Source organism: Oratosquilla oratoria, chromosome 1, assembly GCF_046742065.1.
Source record: "Oratosquilla oratoria isolate Oo_2021 chromosome 1, ASM4674206v1, whole genome shotgun sequence".
Classification (NCBI taxonomy): Eukaryota; Metazoa; Arthropoda; class Malacostraca; order Stomatopoda; family Squillidae; genus Oratosquilla; species Oratosquilla oratoria.
This window is the reverse complement of record NC_134777.1, coordinates 96,813,986-96,834,239: the sequence shown is the minus strand read 5'-3', so window position 1 is coordinate 96,834,239 and position 20,254 is coordinate 96,813,986. Positions and strand designations below refer to the sequence as shown.

Here is a 20,254-nt window from a genome sequence, read left to right as displayed (position 1 = left end):
TAGTGGTTTCAGGTAAAGGTGGGACTTCATCAGGGATGTGTTATATTGCTTTGGCTGTTCAACTTGGAACTATAACGGCACTCCAGCCAGTCCACCATCACTAACTTCTTTAGACATTCTGCATAACACCCATCCAACCCAGGTGTTTTACCTGCTCTCATCAACAACTGCCTTCACCTTACCTCTCCTTATTTCTCCTCCATTTTCCTCAGTCATTTTCTTAACACTTCTCACTGCAACCACCATTCCCTCCCTATCCTATAGAGAAATTAATATCAGTCCTTTCATGAGTGACACAGATTTTGTGGCAGATGCCATACATTTTCATTCAGTCTTTTGGCTTCTGTGGCATGGAAATTCATAATGTGCCATGGCATTGAAGTTGGTTACCCACAAGTTTACTCTTGATTTAACTATATATACTGTTGATGTGCAAATAGGTAAGGTCAGGTTGATTATGTGTTTCAGTTGCCAGAGTACATGCTACAAGACCCAAGTTTGATGCAGTTCTTCATGCCTTCAGTGGGATTCATTTTCCCAGACTTTGTGCCTCAAGATGAAGCAGCTTTGAAGGACAAGATCAAGAAACAAGTGTAAGTGGTTTGCCTTCATGATTTAGGGATATATGCATTAACCTAGGTACCCCCTTTGTAAGGGGAAAGTGCCGTAATGTGAGTGCATGGGTGTGTGGGGGTGGGTGGTAGCCTGAATAGAGGTTGATGTGCCACCCCTTCTATCCACCTCATTCATAGTCTACCCCCCTCAAGTTCCCTCCATTCATACCTGGTTTTCACAATTTTTGTTGCTAATATCTATTCTATCATTCTTTCAATATGGCATAAGAATAGAGGGGACTGCAAGAGACCATAAGGCCTACACCCATCATCCCCATCCATACGATTGTCAAACTTTTTCTTAAAACATCTAATATTTTCAATGCTCACTACTACATGGTTACTAAGTCTGTTCCATTCATTGGCCACTATTGGTAAACCAGTTCTAGCTTATTTTCTTAAATCTAAATTTGTTCAATTTAAATCCATTACTGGAAGTCCTGCCCTGTTGCCTTTATGATGACATTGCTTTGTTAAAGCCCTTGATCCATTAGATCACTCTGCATCATTCCAGAGTGTAAATTAAGGTACCTAAGCCTGCCCTCGTAAGGTAAATTTTTGAGCCCGTTTATCATTTTGGTCATTCTTCTCTGCACTGATTCTAGTGAATTGATATCCCTTCAATAGGATGGAGACCAAAACTGTACCACAGATAGAGCTTGGCAACTATCACAGCACTTTTATTTGTAACAATCCTAGCAGTGAAACTAAATGCTCTGTTAGCTTCTATTTCTGGTGCTAATGCACTATTTCCTGGATTTAAGTTCAGGACTCTCTAGAACTAAGTCTCTTGCACTCAGTTTTCTCTAAAAAAAAAGATGTTATACAAAGTATACCTGCTTTCTGAGATATTGAAGTCCATTTGCCATTTCACTGACCATGTGATAAATTTGTTAAGATCTCCCTAGGGTATCTAGGCATCTTCTCCTGACCTAATTTGGCATCCTATTTTAATGCTATCCACAAATTTACTAACATCACTACTAATCCTGTTGTCCAAATTGTTTATGTATATACATACATACATATACCAAGGCTTTTATACCCCTTACAAGGGAGGCAGCCAAAAAGGAAAAGGCATAAAATCATTCCCACCCATTCCATCCCTGAATACACCCCTCCACCCTCCCTCTTATCTTAGCACCTTGTCCACTGCCCTGGGTCAGAAGCAGTGTCACAAGACACAGCACATCCACAGGAAGGCTGCTTCATTAAATCGGCGACCCCCCCTCTCCGTCCCCCCCATGAATAAAAGGAGAAGACTGGGAGAAATCCCTTTGGGCTGCGTCAAATTTTGCTCACACATACTACCTCACCCCCCATCCCCCTGCCCATTCCACCTCATGCATCACATGTATATAATGTATGTATGTATATAATGAACAATAAAGGATCCTAAACTGAGCCCTAGGGAACTCCACCACTAACATTCACCCACTTGGGTTTTACACCGTTTATGGTTGTCCCACTGTTTTCTGTCACAGATCCATTCTCTAATCTATTCAAACACATTTCCTCCTATGACATGGGCTTTGACTTTAGGCATAGATTAAAAATATCTTTAGGGCATTCATGATCTTGAAAAATGTATATGAAAGAGGTGAGACAATTGAGTGGAAACTGGTAAATATACAGGTAGTCGTCGACTTACGACTGATCGACTTTATGACCACGAGATGGTGCAATAATATCTAACATTTAATAGAGTAATAGAATTGCAATGTTATGCCTGGCAGTGCAGTACATTACTCCGCACGCTGCGAGACGCGAGTACGATAGTTTTGGCAGGCTGCCGGCAGCGTCAGCATCCCAGCCAGCTAAATATTCTTTCATTTTGTTTGTTTGAAGTAAAATGTTTCCTAATTTTGCATTGCATTTTGTATTTTTGTATGTTTTGCAATTACTAAAATATAACAAACTTTTTATGCCTAGGCTAGTTTGTTGCCGATAACAATATGTTCGGTACAGTACTTAAACGAAAAGAATGTGTTTTGTTGAAATAAAAGTAATCCTAATTTTGCCTTACATTTTGTATTTTTATGTTTTGCAATTAATAAAATGTAACAGTATTTTTTATGCCTAGTCTGTTGTCGATGACAAAATGTTCGGTACAGCATTTTGTATTTTTATGTTTTGCGATTAATAAAATGTAACAGTAAACTTTGTTTATGCCTAGTCTGTTGTCGATAACAATATTTTCGGTACAGTACATTGCTTTACAATGATTTTAATGTAACCAAACATAGGCCTAGGCTACGTTTCCTAACGAAAATGATAAAAAGTTAATGAATACTAAACAACGTAGCTCAAAGATGATAAGATTTTATTCAGTATGCATACGTTTCCTAAAGAAAGTCTGATGGTAAAATAATACAAAGGTTAACAAATACAGTATTAAATAACATAGGTCAAAGATGATAGGATTTTATTCAATATGCTTAGGCCTAGGCTACGTTTCCCAAAGAAAATTAGATGAAACTATAAAAAGGTTAAAAATACTATACAACATAGTTCAAAGATGCTACGATTATTTCAGTATGCTAAATATACAATATATATATATATATTATATAAAGGGTAATATATACTGTATATATATATAGACCGACTTGCGTCCAGATCGACTTACGACCTGTCTGTCGGAACCGAACTCGGTCGTAAGTCGACGACTACCTGTACACTGTCCTAGACCACTTTTAGTATGCATACAGTGTAATTGTTGTCCAGATAATTATATTTTTCAGATGAATTTCTTGTCTACAATAATGTTTTCTCTTCTGTTACAGGGAGTATTACTTCAGTGATGACAATTTGGCCAATGATATTTTCATGAGACGTAAAATGTCCAAAGATGGGTATATTCCAGTTTCACTTATAGCATCGTTCAACCGAATGAAGCAGCTTACACAAGATGTCAAACTTATAATTGAAGTTTGTAAAACATCACAGTTACTGCAAGTCAAAGATGAAGTTTGGGTGAGTTATTATGTTATGATTTCTCAGAATGGGATTGTTTGATCATTTTAAAGTTATGTTTTGACATTAGTTTTAGTGCTTGTATGATTGTAGAGAATGAAGAGCATAAGTTGTGTGAGGTGAAGATGGGGATGGTTCAAGATAATGTAATATTACCACATCTGGGGTTGTGAGGGAGTAAAGCACAAAGGCTCTTAGTAGTTGTTGCTGTTGTTGTTGTTCCCTAGACTGTCTGTCCGAACAGTCCCGTCTCCCCAAGGAATGCCATAGCTGAAACTGGGTTTTCCCACAAATCCTTTATAGTGTGTATGTGGTGTTGTTTGCGTGCATGAGTGTGTATAATGCAGTCTTCCATTATGTGTTGTATGGTATGGGGTGAAGTGTTACATCCTGGGCAGCTGTTCACAATGCAGTCATCCAGCCTCTTTGGTAGCTTAGTGGGTGGTGGCTGCACCGCAGTCTGGCCAGGTGGACTCTTGTCCTTTCGTGGGAGAGAGGATTCAGAAGGGTGGATAGCAGGGGGTCTGGCATGCAGCAGTGTGTTAATGGAGCGGTGAGTGATATGATTATGAATATGTTTCCGGAGGCTGGTATTTGGTGGTTGTGGAGGAAGAGAAGAGAGTATCTGTGTGTGATACAGGTCTTTGGGTGTTGTTTTAATGTTTCTTGGTGTGTGTGGGTGTTCTGCTATGTAGTGTAGCGGGTGTGATGTGTTTGTGGTGGCAGCGTCTACGTCGTGGGACCACCCCCGAACCCCAAGAGTTGGGGGCCAAGCGGTGGCAACCAGCCCTGGCCACCGGCTCTATGCAGGTGGTACCGATCCCCAAGAGGAGCTACGACTGTCTTGGGGAGTACCACAATCCTTTTTCTCTTAGTAGTAGTTCATGAATGTGACTGAAGCAGTTAAATGTAAAGTTTGTGAGGGTATTTGAGAAGAGGAAGCTGAAAGTAAATGTTGGCAAAATTTTATTTATGGGATTACAAGTACCTGTAAGGATGTCAGTATGCATATACAGTGATACCTTGAGATACGAAATTAATTAATTCAGTGACCGCTGCCTTGTGTCAAAAAAATTGTATCTCAAAACAATTATTCCCATTTAGATTAATACATCATACATATACCAAAGGCTTTTTCCCCCTTACACGGGGGGGGGGGGGTAGCCATAAATTAATGGAAATAGAATTAATCCGTTCCAGCAATACAAAATTACCCCAAACCAAACTTCCCAAGTTACACAAAACAACCACAATGTATAGATACATGAGCAGTAACACACACAATGATAGAATAATAAATAACAGTGATAAATGTTATTTATCATATACCACGGAGACAGGTGATAGCGAATGGAGGTGTGAGCCAGGAGGAGGAAGGAGGAAGAGAGGGTTGTTGTTCTTGTCGTTCCCTAGACTGTCCGAGCAGTCCCGTCTCCCCAAGGAATGCCACAGCCGAAACTGGGTTTTCCCACAAATCCTTTATAGAGTGTATGTTGTGTTGTTTGCAGAGAGGGTAATGAGAGCAGGTGTATAGTGCACACACACATACAGTGGGTAATTTTAAACACTCGGTTAAACATTATAAGCACACACATTAATACAAATGAAATGAAAATAACTAAGATTTTTCCCTTTTTTATATGATTAAAAACAATGCTAAATTTTTTTTGGGGGGAAGTCTTTTTTATTCTTGTTTTTGGGAGCTTTTCAATTAAGATTTTTATCGCTTTCACTTTTACGTATGGCGAACAGTCTGCCACCTACTGCTGGTGTTTCAAATTATCGTGCATCTCCACATCATGTCTCAAAATTTTTGTCATAAATTTTCAAATTTTCACTATATATATACAACTAAAGTTCACTCCATCCACCTCAGCCTTTTACACTTTCCATTGCTAATCTTTCTTTGTTCATTCTTTCCATATGCCCAAATCTCCAACCATTCGTTGATCGACTGCCAGCTCTCTCCATTCTTGCTCTCTGCCTCCTCTCTACATTTCACCCTATCAATACTTCTTAACACTTCATCCCAAACAGGTTAAGGCTGATCTCTCTATACAGTCTCATGGGCACAATTACTCTACTGCCTTGTTTTCTTTATACCCTTAAAAGGGGAAAGGGTCTTTGATGCAATTATAGTAGCTATTAAGTCTACTTAAGCAAGGAGAGGTGGTATGTGCAGAGTACTGGAGAGTAAATGGTAGAAGAGTGCTGTTAACTTTCTAACTCACTCTGCATAGAGCATGTGTTGGGGTTGTTTGAGGTAATGTAGCCCAGTGTTTAGATGCTGCATTACTATAGAAAACTTCCCACAGAATCAGTCAAACAGGGTTGATAGTTGTCCTTAGTATCTGGTGTGTGTTTGTTTACCAAGTTGAAGAATACAGGGTAGGAACTATGCTCATACTGTTCTGTCTCAGTTGCTTGCCACACTGCTTAGGTAAAAGGGAATAACGGTGTGGGTGCCTGCTCTGTTGTGGCCCTTCCCCTGAAAAGATGGAACAGGCATATGGAGGAAAGGGCTTTTGGTATGTATGAATTTATACATTAGTGGTGATTACTCCTGAAAATAAAGGTGCTCATTGCTCTTTCTGTTACAGCTTCGAACCAAACATGATCCTGAGAAATGGCCCTTGGTGGATGAAGCAAGTGGAGCCCTTCAGTCTTTCATTCCCCACATACCTCCCACTATAGGAACACATCCTAGCATAACTCCCACACCTACTATAACACCTTCACATCCCACCCCAACTATACCACCGACACCTCCCACTCCTCCCCTCAACCCAGCTGGTGTACCCCCCAACACGAATCCAGAAACCCATAACCAGCCAGTGGCAAATGGGATTCCAATGAACCCAGAGGTCCCAGAGTTCACCCCTGCAATTGTAGTTCCCAAGATGGAAGACAAGAAAAAGGAAGAAGTGAATGAAGCAGTTGCAAAACAAATTGTGAGCCAGATTCAAAAGCAGATGCCTGAAGAAGAGTGGAAACAAGTAAGTATTTGGCACAAGACATAGTATAAATATTGGGGATATCATCACATTTACTTAACATTGAAAGAATTTGAAGTAAACATGTACAAAGAATTTGAAGTAAACATGTACAAAGAATTTGAAGTAAACATGTACATTACATTGATGATATTGGAGGTGCACATTCCCAGTTCACGAGATTTTAAGTGCAAATGGAGGAGGGAATTAATATGTTCAACAGTGATTATGAATATCTTGAATCTCAATGATTGCAAACCTGGAGGTCCAGAATAGCTGGCAATGGTCATTGGTTCCTCTTTTTGAGAAGAAATGGACTGTTGTATTAGTGTGGGACTGTACCAGTCTTTACTAGCAGTAGAGCTGACAACTGGCAATTGATCCCCTTCTTCACCTGGTCTCAGCCAGACATGGAAACAGTCCCACATTAATACAGTACAAACACGAGTCCCAGGTTACTTCCCAGAGCCTATGGTAAGGCATGGGGACCAATGACACTTGCTCTGGGGCTGTAGGTTTCCAGTCAGGAAAGCATGAGGCAACAGTTGACAGATTGATTATAATTGTATTAATCAGTTTTTGCATATCTTGTGTATTCTTTAACTGAGGATGTGTGGTAAATATTCTTTTGTTTGTGCAGGTAAAACGTAAAAGTCGGTCCCGAAGAGAAAGTGAAAGCAAGGAGAAGGAAGGCAGTGGCTCAAGGGCTGGATCGCAAGAACCTGCAAAGACAAGGACTGCATCCACCAGTGTACTGTCAAGAGGAAGTTCAGGGGGAGGAGGACCCAGTAAAAGCAGCGGAAGTAGTGGATTGGGTGTAGGTGTTGGCAATACTGGTGGTGGTCTTCCTGTCAGTAATGCTATTGACACAAGAGAAGAGCTTGACTTCCAGTTTGATGAAGAACTGGAAGTGTTACCCAAATCTGGAAGACAACACAACTTTACTGAGTGGTAAGTTATTCATTAGTAATGTTGTTATTTCAAAGTGTGCATTCATGGAATGGTCGCAAAGAACAATTGTTAAAAGTATGAGTGAGGTAAAGTGGAAAGGGTGGAAGTGAAATCCAAGGTGAGGAAGCCAAGAGAGGTGGTGTAAGGTTGGGTGGGAGTTTATCTGATTGTTTTGAAAAGAATAAATAATTTTTGGGAGGAAATACAATGAATGTAAAGGTAAAAGTTGGGTGGAGAGAAGAGGGTAAAGTGATAGTGGTGCTGCTTGAAAAAGGAAGTGATAAAAATCACAAAGATAGTATGGCGGGTGATGAGGATGCAGCAGATGTGTTATGGGGGATGAGGAGGTGAAGGCAGTGTTTTAAGAAAAGAAATGAACTTGTGAGTATTGGTTGCTAAATCGAACTATGGAAGCATATGAGAGGTACAGAAAGCAGAGAGGGGAATCAAAGTTCAAAGAGTAGAGCGAATGTAAAGTAGAAATGTGACTGAGAATTATGAAAAGAATAGACATGTTTTCGAAGGAAGTGAAGAAAGTAAGGTGGGTGTGAGAGTCAGGAAGAGAGGAAAGGTTAAAGGTTGCAAGTGAACACATGTTAACCTCTTGAATACAATGACACCTATGCAAAGTAGACCATTTGGAAAAAGAAACTAACGAAGCAGAGCGCTTTCGTATATTACATCTTCAGTGCAAAAGATGTAATATACAAAAGTGCTCTGCTTCATTAGACCACTTTTTCCAAGTGGTCTACTTTACATAAGTGAACACACGTACCCGTGTTCTTATTAGCAGTGACACCTATGTATGAGCTGCGAGTGGGGTATACAAGGATGCCAGCATCAGCTTCCTGATATATTTACTTTGTAGCTGTTTCTGACCTCCGTATTCTGTGAACAGGCTTGATCACATTTTCTGTGACATTATATTTATTCAGGGTGAAAGAGAACATGTATAACAGTAGTAACTTTATAATTGTAATGCATGTATTGTAATGCATCATCATACATCAAACACCCTCACATGTGCACAGATATTTGACTTGTATTGAAGAGGTTAATAGAAGTAAGGGTGGTAAGTAGGAGATGGGTAGAGTATTTCAGAAACTTGTATGTGGAGAATGATAGGGACTGATTTTGACAGTAGGAAACCATAGGAAAATGGTTGATGGGAGAAGGAAATTAAAGGGTTATAAGAGAGGATCTGATACAAAGAGCAATGAAAAATGATGAATGTTCAATTCTCACTTTTTTACTTGCTCTCTGTACTATTCTTTCCTAACTTTTTTTTTATATATATATCCAAAGAATCTTTGCACTCATAGGTCTACCCTATCAGCTTCACTATACATCTTTATTACACATACCATACATATACCAAGGCTTTTTCCCCCTAACAAGGGAGGTAGCCAAAAAGGAAAAGGCATAAAGTCATTCCCACCCATTCCATCCCTGAATACACTCCACACCCCTCCACCCTCCCTCTTATCTTAGCACCTCCTGGATGACGGGTCATCCCTGCACCTTGTCCACTGCCCTGGGTCAGAAGCAGTGTCGCAAGACACAGCATACTTGTAGATGTAGAATATAAATTTGTAATGGAGTTGTATGGGAAAACCAGCATTCGTTGTTGGGCTGTTGAATGCATCTGACCCAGGCAGTGGATAGGGGACAGTGATGGCCCTTTGTCCATAAGGAAAAACAAATAAATGCTGGATGGTTGTGGTATGAATGAAGGATTGGTTCATGTCTTATATGGCCATCTCTTTTGTACCAGAGAAAGGGCCTTTGGTGCAGGTATGTGATAGGTTTCAAGTCTGTTTAAGCAAGAAGAGTTGGAATGTGCAGAGTACCAGAGGGTAAATGATATACATACATATACCAAGGCTTTTTCCCCCACACCCCTCCCACCCTTCCTCTCATCTGAGCACCTCCTGGATGACGGGTCTGGGGTATTGGCTGCTTGTTATTGTGGCAAAGTAGCATGCAGTCGATACTTTAGGGTCTATATGGGGCGCCCCTACGGACCAGAGCCACACATCATTTTGTCTATGATAGAAGAAATTCTGTTCATAGAGAAATGATGACACTTTTATACTACGACTGTCCCTCCGTTATGCTGTCCCCCAACCCCTTGTTGCTGTCCTGTACCATTTCTCTGAGTATTCTCTCTCTGTGGTGGGGGAAAAGAATACTGCCACCAAGTTTCCCACTTGGATCGTAAGAGGCGAGAAGAAAGAGACGGGGAGAGGGACTAGGCATCCTTCTCCCTGTAGCCCCAAGGGGCAGATTCCTAAAAAGAAAAATGTAAATGATAGACAAGTGTCATTAACTTTCTAACTCACTCAGCATAGAGCATCTGTTGGGGTTGTTTGAGGTATTGTAGCCCAGTGTTTAGATGCTACATTGCTATAGAAAACTTCCCACAGTTAATAATTGTCCCTAGTCTATTTACCTAGTTGCAGTATACAGGGTTAGAGCTGTGCTCATGGGGCCCTGTCTCTGTCTACTCAATGCTTGTCTTAGATTTATTTATGTTGCTGGCTTGGATTTTGCAGACAACTTTTTTTTTATAAAGCTATACTTCCTAATATATTTCAAAGAAGTTAGCTTTTTCAATTATGTTGATTTTAATTGTGTACAATTAAAGTCTGTCCATTTTTCTATATTTTTCTCTGATCAGAATGCTGACAATAGAGTACTTCTTCAGGTGTGACTGGGTATCTGAGGACGCAGCCATTGGCATCCTGATTATATTGATTTTATAGTTGTAGCTGAGTGACCACCATTTTCTGTGAACAGGGTTGATCTTGTTTTCTGTGGTTATCCACATTCATGGTGAAAGAACGAGGGAAAATATTACAGCTGTAACTTTACTTCTTATACTGAGTGTATTGTGATGCATCATTGAATCATTGTACATCATGCAGCCTAACACTTGTATGCAAATATTTGTCTCATATTGAAGAGGTTAATTTTTCAAAGTAGGGAATCCCAGTTTTTTCAATCCTTCCTCATGTCTTGTAATTTAAACAAGGGTTCTTCCCTCTGTTTTTCTTGTATCTTTATTTAGGTGTTGTCTGATTAAAGTTCAAACTATGCATGTTACAAATACAAAAATTACTAGACAAACAATTTTCAGATATAATCTTAGCTTTATGTGCAGAAATGAAAAATGTTTTCATGTTTCTTGCTGCATTGCTTCTGACCCAGGGCAGTGGGTAGGAGACGGATGACCTATCATCCATGAGGAGCTCAGTTGAGAGGTGGAGGGGAGTGGAATGGGTGAGAGTATATACGTGCCTCCACTGTGTCATTACATGAAAACCCTTTCTGCTCATCCATTCACAACCTCTCCACCCATTTTATCTTGTCTCCTCTCCCTGTCCAACAGATATTCTGTGTCTTCCCCTCCATTCTCCTCTGCCCTCCAAATTCTTTTTGTTAATCCTTCTCCGCTCATTCTTTCCATATCCCCAAATCATCCCAGTATTCTTTTATCAACCCTGTCAACTAATTCTCTTTAACCTCTTCAATGAGTCAAATATTCACACACCCATCAGGTTGCATGATGTACAATTATGCATCACAATAGAGGAATACCTCACTATACAACCGAGGGGGTTGACAGGGTTCATGAACACAACTCCCCAATTTACATGTAAAACCCACCTCTATATACAAATTTTTGCATTGCGACCAGTCAGCTGGGAACACAACTCAGTTTTATAGTGAGGTATTCCTGTATGCGCATTAAAAAGTAAGTTACTGGTATTGTATTTGTTTTCTTAAAAATAATTATTTATTTATTTATTTTCCAGGTCTGAGGATGAGAGTGACTATGAAATCAGTGATACAGATGTAAACAAACTTCTCATTGTCACCCAGTCTCCACCTGCCCCCAACAAACCTCCACCAAAGCATGAAGGCTATGACCGAACAGGAGATTGGGTCACACGAACTAAAATCACCCAAGAATTGGCACAAGTTATCAACGATGGACTATACTACTATGAACAGGATCTTTGGCAAGATAGTGAATGGGTGAGCAGATTATATTTATCATGTATGATGCATACATGAGCATGATTGGGTACAAAGTATGCATTATCTGCATGTGCTCATGTTTTTTGTGTATGGGGGGTGTCAAGTTTAATATTACATAACCATTATTCCCCTTTTTTTTTATCTTTACAATATTCTGAAGTGCACTGCTAATCTAGTCTTGGTTGTACCCATTTCCAATACATTGCATTTCTTCACAATTAATTTTTTTCGGTCTTGGCTTGACTTGTATATCCTGGAGGTCTTTTAACAGGCTACAACGCACTATCATCCTTACTCACCTCATGATTTTTGCTTACTGAATGATATGGGATAACTGATCAAATTATCCATGATTAGTGCTAACCCTAACCCCTGTAGAACTCCACTAGTAACTCCATCACCCCCACCCCAAGTGCAGAATTGTGTCCTTCACTACTGTTATCATCCACTCCAGCTAAGACATCCTACATGCAGACATCAAATATATAGATTCATGCAAAGACTGCCCATGCAACCATCCCTGTCTTGGAACACATACATTACTCTTGAATAAGTCCTCAGTAAATTGGAAACACTATCTTTTTTTCTTGAAGCCAGAGTGGTTTTTCAACAGGATTATTTCCTCTTCCGAGTACTTTAATCATCTCTCCTTCACAATTTGTCATACTGGTCAGAGGCACTGACTTGATTTAGAGATACCGTCCTCTCACCGTGTTGGCACAAAATATCTTTGAGTATCTGACTTGAAATTTATCTTTCATCCAGTGCCTGTAGTAGTCTTTGCAATTCTTGTTGTTCTAATTTTTATGTTCTACAACCTCACCCAACAAGAAATTCCTTCATTTCTCACTTAAGTTTGTTAAACATGGCCTGGAAATTACTGTTTAATATGTCTGCATTGACATCATCCACTGCTCTGCAGCAATTATTCATCTTTACAATCTTGACAATTTTTACAAGCAGCCTTGCTGTGGGTGTGCTGTGTCTTGCTACATTGCTTCTGACCCAGGGTAGTGGGCAAGATGCAGGGATGACCTGTCATCCAGAAAGAACCAAGAAAAGAGGAAGGGAAGGGGGGTGAATGGGAGTGGAGTATGTGGGGATGAAATGAGTGGAAGTGGATTATGATTTTCTTCCTCTTCTGATGTTTATGCACACATTTCTGGATGTCTTGTACTCTTTCCTTGATCCAATGGTTCTTCTCTTTCTCCATCTTTGGAGACACATCATATGGTATATATATTCCTCCAGTCCCATGATTTATATATGCCTAAAATATACATACATACATATACCAAGGCTTTTTCCCCCTTCCAAGGGAGGTAGCGAAAAAGGGAAAGGCATAAAAACACTCCCACCCATTTCATCCCTAAATACCCTCCACACCCCTCCCACCCTTCCTCTCATCTGAGCACCTCCTGGATGACGGGTTATCCCTGCACCCTGCCCACCGCCCTGGGTCAGAAGCAGTGTCGCAAGACACAGTACATCCACAGCAAGGCTGCTTCATTTAATCGGCGACCCCCCCTCTCCGTCCCCCTTTGCATATAAGGCGAGGACGGGGAGAAATCCCTTCGGGCTGCGTCAAAAATTTACTCACACATACTACCCCACCCCCCACCCACCCCGCCCATTCCTCCTCATGCAGTCACAACATTATCCATATACAACCATTCTCCACTCACCTCTGCCTAAAATATATTTATGCAAAATATCTGTTTTCCTCAAATTTTGTCTCTGTTCCTTCCATAAAGTTTGCCTTCCCAAAGATCACTGCCTGTATGACTCGTCCCTTAATTTGGGATTCACTAAAGTTAGGAGAAACCCCTTAAAGTTATTCTACCCTGTAGGACATTGGTAAATTAAGTAATGTATAACATCTCGCTCTTAAGGAAGGTGTGTCTCCTCTCATTCTTATTGGTTCTTTAGTCCATTTTGTGATTACATTGTCCATTACATTGTGTGTGTGTGTGCGTGTATACATGCATCTATTTCTTTTACTAAATTGGTGTATTTCCTCCAACACAGTTCCCTGAAGAGCAGACCCGTGATAAGCAACAAGTCAAGATGATCAGTCAAGAGGAAATGGAAACGTTACGCCCACAGCCACCAGCTCCTTCCAATCAGGAGGTACCACCCCCACCCCCACCCCTACACCTGCTTGAGGTATATTAACACCATCCAATTTGTTGCAAAACTTAGTCAAAGTATCAAGGCTTTGTTTAGGCACAGGGAAGATATGTATAAGGACATGACAACTTAACACCCGGTGGTGTGTAGTTGTAAATTGTCCCAAAATATTATTGCCTTGCCTTTACAAATGACCTTTATTATTATGGTTTGCTCCCAACGCATCAGCAGGCAGCATTTGGTATAGTATATTGATTGGCGATTCCAAAATCTTTTGAGTTTCTAGAGATCCTTCATCCAGGAGAACAAGACTCATGACATGTACAATGTTGTGTAGTTCCTTGCTCTCTGGATCACCTTTTGACTGAGCCTTTTAGTTCAGCACAGCTTATCTTTTTATTGGAGATAAGAAAAAGTTATGCTAGTTTTGCAGGATTTTAGTACCTTGTGTTGGCAAAGTGCATGAACTTGTTTTGCATGCCCACTTATGGTGTGCAAAATTGACTTGGTTGGGAGTTGACTAGTACAATCTCACATAACTTGTTACTCATTCAGTATAATTCTACTACAAGTTGTGCTATATTGTAGCCAAAGCTTGGTAATTGTACTCATCATTCTTGGCCTGACCTACATTACCTCTTTTTGTTGCTACTTGTTCTCATGTCTCCCTTTTTACTGCTCCTTCATTTTTTTCTCTTTTTATATTGAAGTGACAGTTATGTTTTTGTTTGATCTCATATTTTTTTCTGCAAAATAAATAATGGAGGCAATTATTTTGCTGCTTGTCTGTAGATCCTGTCATCACCATTGCCCCCATCTGGAGGTCCAGCTCCATTTGGTAATGTGACCACAATGGGTCCAGGATATCTCTGTATCACATTCCTCCACCTCTTCATATCCTTATCCTCATCCTCATCATCCTGCACCCTACTCCTCCTCTCCTGTTTCTTCCTACTTTTTCTCCTCTTCCTCCTCCTCTTGGTCCTTTGAGCCAATGACAGAAACAAGAAGAGATGTGCACCTTTCAGTGGCAACACTAGGGTTATGGGGTGAGAATGGGCTTGCAGCTTTCAGACCCCCCTCCTCCACCCACATCACAAACAAATAAAATCTGTTGAAACACCCCTCCCCTGTAAGCACCTTGTGAGTGAAGGGTCTTTCTAGCCCTTGCTTTACTACTTTGATATAATGCAATATAGCAGGGTAGAGCTCTTCCACAGCAGGGTCAAATTAGCTGTACCCTTATCTATACAAGTTCCTCACCAAATGAGAACACAATCCTAGGGAAGTCCTCAGACCCACTTATTCCTCACATCTATCTATCTATCTGTCTATTTATATACACCAAGAGCTTTTTTCCCTTTACATGGAAAGTAGCCAGGTTAAAGGCATCTACCTTCTCCTACCCATTCTACTCCCCTCCACCAGCCCTCCCTCCCTCATGCTCCTCACTCCATACATACATACATACATATACCAAGGCTTTTTCCCCCTTACTAGGGAGGTAGCCAAAAAGGAAAAGGCATAAAATCATTCCCACCCATTCCATCCCTGAAAACACTCCACACCCCTCCACCCTCCCTCCCATCTTAGCACCTCCTAGATGATGGGTCATCCCTGCATCCTGGGTCAGAAGCAGTGTCGCAAGACACAGCACATCCACAGCAAGGCCGCTTCATTTAAATGGGCGACCCCCCCCCCCCTCTCCATCCCCCCATATAAAGGAGAGGACGGGGAGAAATCCCTTCGGGCTGCATCAAAATTTTGCTCACACACACTACCTCACCCCCCCATCCCCCCATCCATTCCACCTCATGCATCACAACATCTTCCATATACAACCATTCTCCATTCACCCCTGTCTTCTGTCCTCTCCCGTCCTTCCTCAACAGACATTCCCCTCTTCCCCAAAGCCCCCTTCACCCTATCCATCCATCTCATCCTAGGACGTCCCCTCATGTTCACTCCCTCCACATCTGCCTTCCATACCTCCTTTACTAGTCTTTCTTCACTCATTCTTTCCATGTGTCCAAACCTTCCTAATACTCTTTCATCAACCCTATCTCCCAGCTCCCTTTCCACCCCTGTTCTCCTCCTCACCTCCTCATTTCTCACTCTAGCCTAGTAACCCCCATCATACTTCTCAGACACTTCATCTCAAACACATTCAAGCTCCTTCTCTCTTCCTCTCTTATGTTCCATGTTTCTGCTCCATACAGTGCTGTTGGCACAATCACTCCTTCATACAGTCTCCTCTTAGCATCCATTCCCAAATGTCTTCCTCATTACACTTTTTACCTTCTACCTCCACCTTTACTCCACCTTTTCCTGCCACATTTGCACCCATACATACATACATACAAGGGAGGTAGCCAAAAAGGGAAAGGCATAAAAACACTCCCACCCATTTCATCCCTACATACACTCCACACCCCTCCCACCCTCCCTCTCATCTGAGCACCTCCTGGATGACGGGTCATCCCTGCACCCTGCCCACCGCCCTGGGTCAGAAGCAGTGTCACAAGACACAGCACATCCACAGCAAAGCCGCTTCATTTAATCGGCGACCCCCCCCTCTCCGTCCCCCCTTGCATATAAGGAGAGGACGGGGAGAAAATCCCTTCGGGCTGCGTCAAAATTTACTCACACATACTACCCCACCCCCCACCCCCTGCCCATTCCTCCTCATGCAATCACAACATCATCCATATACAACCATTCTTCACTCACCTCTGTCTTCCGTCCTCTCCCTTCCTTCCTCAACAGACATTCCCCTCTTCCCCAAAGCCCCCTTCACCCCATCCATCCACCTCATCCTAGGACGTCCCCTCATGTTCACTCCCTCCACATCTGCCTTCCATACCTCTTTTACTAGTCTTTCTTCACTCATTCTTTCCATGTGTCCAAACCATCCTAATATTCTTTCATCAACCCTATCTCCCAAATCCTTTTTCACCCCTGTTCTCCTCCTCACCTCCTCATTTCTCACTCTATCCAGCCTAGTAACCCCCACCATACTTCTCAGACACCTCATCTCAAACACATTCAAACTCCTTCTCTCTTCTTCTCTTATGTTCCACGTTTCTGCCCCATACAGTGCTGTTGGCACAATCACTCCTTCATACAGTCTCCTCTTCGCATCCATTCCCAAATGTCTATTCCTCATTACACTCTTTAATCCACCAAGGCATTTACTCGCTTCTCTCAATCTACATTCTACCTCCACCTTCACTCCACCTTTTCCTGCTACACTTGCACCCAAGTATCTAAAACTATCCACTTCCTCCAGTCGCTCTCCCTTAATGGTCACTTCCAGTCTACTGCCACCTTCACCCCTTGTACATCTCATCACCTTACTTTTACCTACATTTATCTTTAGCTTTCTTCTATCACATACTCTCCCAAACTCTGCCACCAGCTTCCTCAATCCCTCCTCTGACCCTGCCACAAGCGCAGTGTCGTCTGCAAACAACAGCTGGCTCACCTCCCACTTTTTTCCATTTTCTTTAACCATCTCCAATCCCTGACCCACTACCCTAGCATTCACCTCTCGCACCACCCCATCCATGTATAAGTTGAACAGCCAGGGCGACATAACGCATCCTTGACGAAGTCCCACCTTTACCTCAAACCACTCACTCTCTCCATTTCTAATCCTGACACAAGCTCTACTACTCTCATAAAAACTCTTGACAGCTCCTAGAAGCTTTCCTCCTATCCCATAAATCTGCATAACCTCCCATAGTGCCTTTCTGTCTACCCTATCATAAGCCTTTTCCAGATCCATAAAAGCCCAAAAAACATCCTTCCCCTTTCCTATAGCTTTCTCACATATCTGTCTTACCACAAAGATCTGATCTACACAACCTCTACCTGTCCTAAATCCACACTGTTCCTCACCAATTACTCCTTCTGTTCCTCTCCTAATCCTCTCCTAATCCATTTGCACCCAAGTATCTAAAACTATCCACTTCCTCCAGTTGCTCTCCCTTAATGCTCACTTCCAGTCTACTGCCACTTTCACCCCTTGTACATCTCATCACCTTACTTTTACCCACATTTATCTTCAGCTTTTTTCTATCACACACTCTCCCAAACTCACCAACTTCCTCAATCCCTCCTCCGATCCTGCCACAAGCGCAGTGTCGTCCGCAAACAACAGCTGGCTCACCTCCCACTTTTCTCCATTTTCTTTAACCCCTTCCATACGGTGCCGCACACGTAGGCGTCATGGACTTAGATCTCGGTGGCAGCAGCCAATGCCAGCCGTACGACGTGTCGTAATAATACTCGCATCATAAAATATAGTCACCGCTTATATCGATCGTTCTCTCTTCACCCGTGAATTTTGATAACCATAGAAAATGCGATTACAAAAGAATTAGAAAGAATGTCATTATGGAGGGGCGACTACAATAAATATAATCAAGACGCCGATATGGCAGCCTCGCGAATACACTCGCTCCCCATGACGCCTACGTGTGCGGCACCGTATGGAAGGGGTTAACCATCTCCAATCCCTGACCCACTACCCTTGCATTTACCTCTCGCACTACCCCATCCATGTATAAGTTGAACTACTCTCATAAAAACTCTTGACAGCTCCGAGAAGCTTTCCTCCTATCCCATATATCCGCATAACCTCCCACAGTGCCTTTCTGTCTACCCTGTCGTAAGCCTTTTCCAGATCCATAAAGGCCCAAAAAACATCCTTCCCCTTTCCTATAGCTTTCTCACATATCTGTCTTACCACAAAAATCTGATCTACACAACCTCTACCTGTCCTAAATCCACACTGTTCCTCACCAATTACTCCCTCTGTTCCTCTCCTAATCCTCTCAATCAAGATCCTCCCATAAGCCTTCCCAACTACACTTAATAAGCTAATCCCTCTGAAACTACTACATTCACACTTGTCCCCCTTTCCCTTGTAAAGTGGAACTATACAAGCACTCCTCCAGTCCTCCGGCACTCTACCTTCTGTCCAGCAAACATTAAATAACCTCACCAACCAGTCCTCCATACTTACTCCTTAAATACGGTTACATTTACTCCTCACATACCTTGACTTAAAGCATTCAGTGAAGATTAGTCTCCGGTCATAAAAGAATGCTTAGTAACTAGGTCTTTTAGGGGTTTCACTATAGCCTATAAAAACAACAGTCAGTACCCAAAAATACTTCTATGTGCAGATATACATACATACATGTTTATATACTATCTGTCTATATACCAAGGGAATTAGCCAGGTCAAAGTCATGCATCTGCTCCCATCCACCACCCTTGTTTCCCTCCCATCTTAGCTCCTTTTGGATGAAAGGCCACCCCTGTCTCCTGTCCCCTGCCTGTGTCAGAAGCAGTGGAGCAAGACACAGTGCATCCACAGCAAAGCCACTTCACTTAATTGGCAACCCTCCCTCTCCATGTTTTGTGGAAAATAGAGAAGACAAGGGGGGGGGGATACCCTTTGGGCTGCCGCAAAATATCATCCACATACAATCACTCCATTGACCCCCAACCCCTGCCCCATCTCCTCCTTACTCAACATAGAAAAAAGAGAAGACAGGTTTATGTACACATAATCAGAGAAATAGAATTATTTGAATGCAATACAAACCATCTAGGTTTCTCCACAGAGAGATATATGGGAGAGCCCATAAATCAGTGGGGTTGTGGGGTTCCAGTTAGTTAAACTTAAGGCAAAAACTTATTATGTTACAGGGAGGAGAAGACCCCTTCAATGAACGTGTACCACCAACACCCAAAACTCCCCGTTCGCGCAAAGCACCTCGCTTCTATCCTGTAGTCAAGGAGAAGGCCAATGTGGACCAACGCACACCTCGTAAAAAGAAGACACGGCATTCCCACAATCCTCCTGTTGAATCCCATGTGGGCTGGGTGATGGACATCAAGGAACACAGACCTCGCACTAGTTCCTTTAGGTTGGTATTGTATATATTTTTAATAATTTATTTTTCATTTTTTTATTTTGTTGATTATTGTTGCAAATAAATCATGCTTGAAATTTTGTAATTGGTATGTTGTATTGATATGTTTCAGATTTTTTGATTGATGTTTGCTTCAATGATAATTCCATAGAATGTATTCAGTTGGAATTTAATTTGTCCCATACATAGTCGCCTTGCTTTTTGGGTATTGACCACTTAGTAATTATTTTTGGAGTGGGGGGTCATTGATACCATTGACCCTGTTCGTGTGCATGAAATAAACTTCTTTTTCTGTTGCAGTGACCTTGGTGCCAGTCCAAATGAGAATCAATTGGTCAACAGTTATGGTAGTAATTATGGTAGCTATGGATCTCTGCCTGGCTCTCTGCCAACCTTCCAGCATCCATCACACTCTCTGCTCAAAGAAAATGGCTTCACACAACAAGTTTACCACAAATATCGAGCTCGGTGTCTTAAAGGCGAGTGTATATTTTGGGGAGTTTAGTATAAACCAGAAGTAAAAGAATTGTCAACTTGTACTGCAATTTAATCACAAAACAGGCTATAAGCATGTATAACTGAATCAGAAGGAATTATT

At 41.7% G+C, this 20,254-nt stretch overlaps 1 protein-coding gene across 15 annotated transcripts in view; it reads left to right on the top strand.

Annotated features, from left to right (window-relative positions):
• Window positions 1–20,254, top strand: part of LOC143024182 (la-related protein 1B-like) — a 290,930-nt gene that overhangs the window by 264,501 nt on the left and 6,175 nt on the right. For 13 of the 15 annotated variants that reach the window (XM_076183030.1, XM_076183033.1, XM_076183029.1 and 10 more), the window contains 8 exons: window positions 451–593; window positions 3,401–3,590; window positions 6,191–6,586; window positions 7,224–7,534; window positions 11,353–11,575; window positions 13,607–13,744; window positions 19,430–19,650; window positions 19,957–20,135. In XM_076183030.1, coding sequence (XP_076039145.1) covers window positions 451–593; window positions 3,401–3,590; window positions 6,191–6,586; window positions 7,224–7,534; window positions 11,353–11,575; window positions 13,607–13,744; window positions 19,430–19,650; window positions 19,957–20,135 — 1,801 coding nt within the window. The remainder of the gene's footprint in view (window positions 1–450; window positions 594–3,400; window positions 3,591–6,190; window positions 6,587–7,223; window positions 7,535–11,352; window positions 11,576–13,606; window positions 13,745–19,429; window positions 19,651–19,956; window positions 20,136–20,254) is intronic. The other 2 variants (XM_076183032.1, XM_076183031.1) reach the window with 2 other exon arrangements.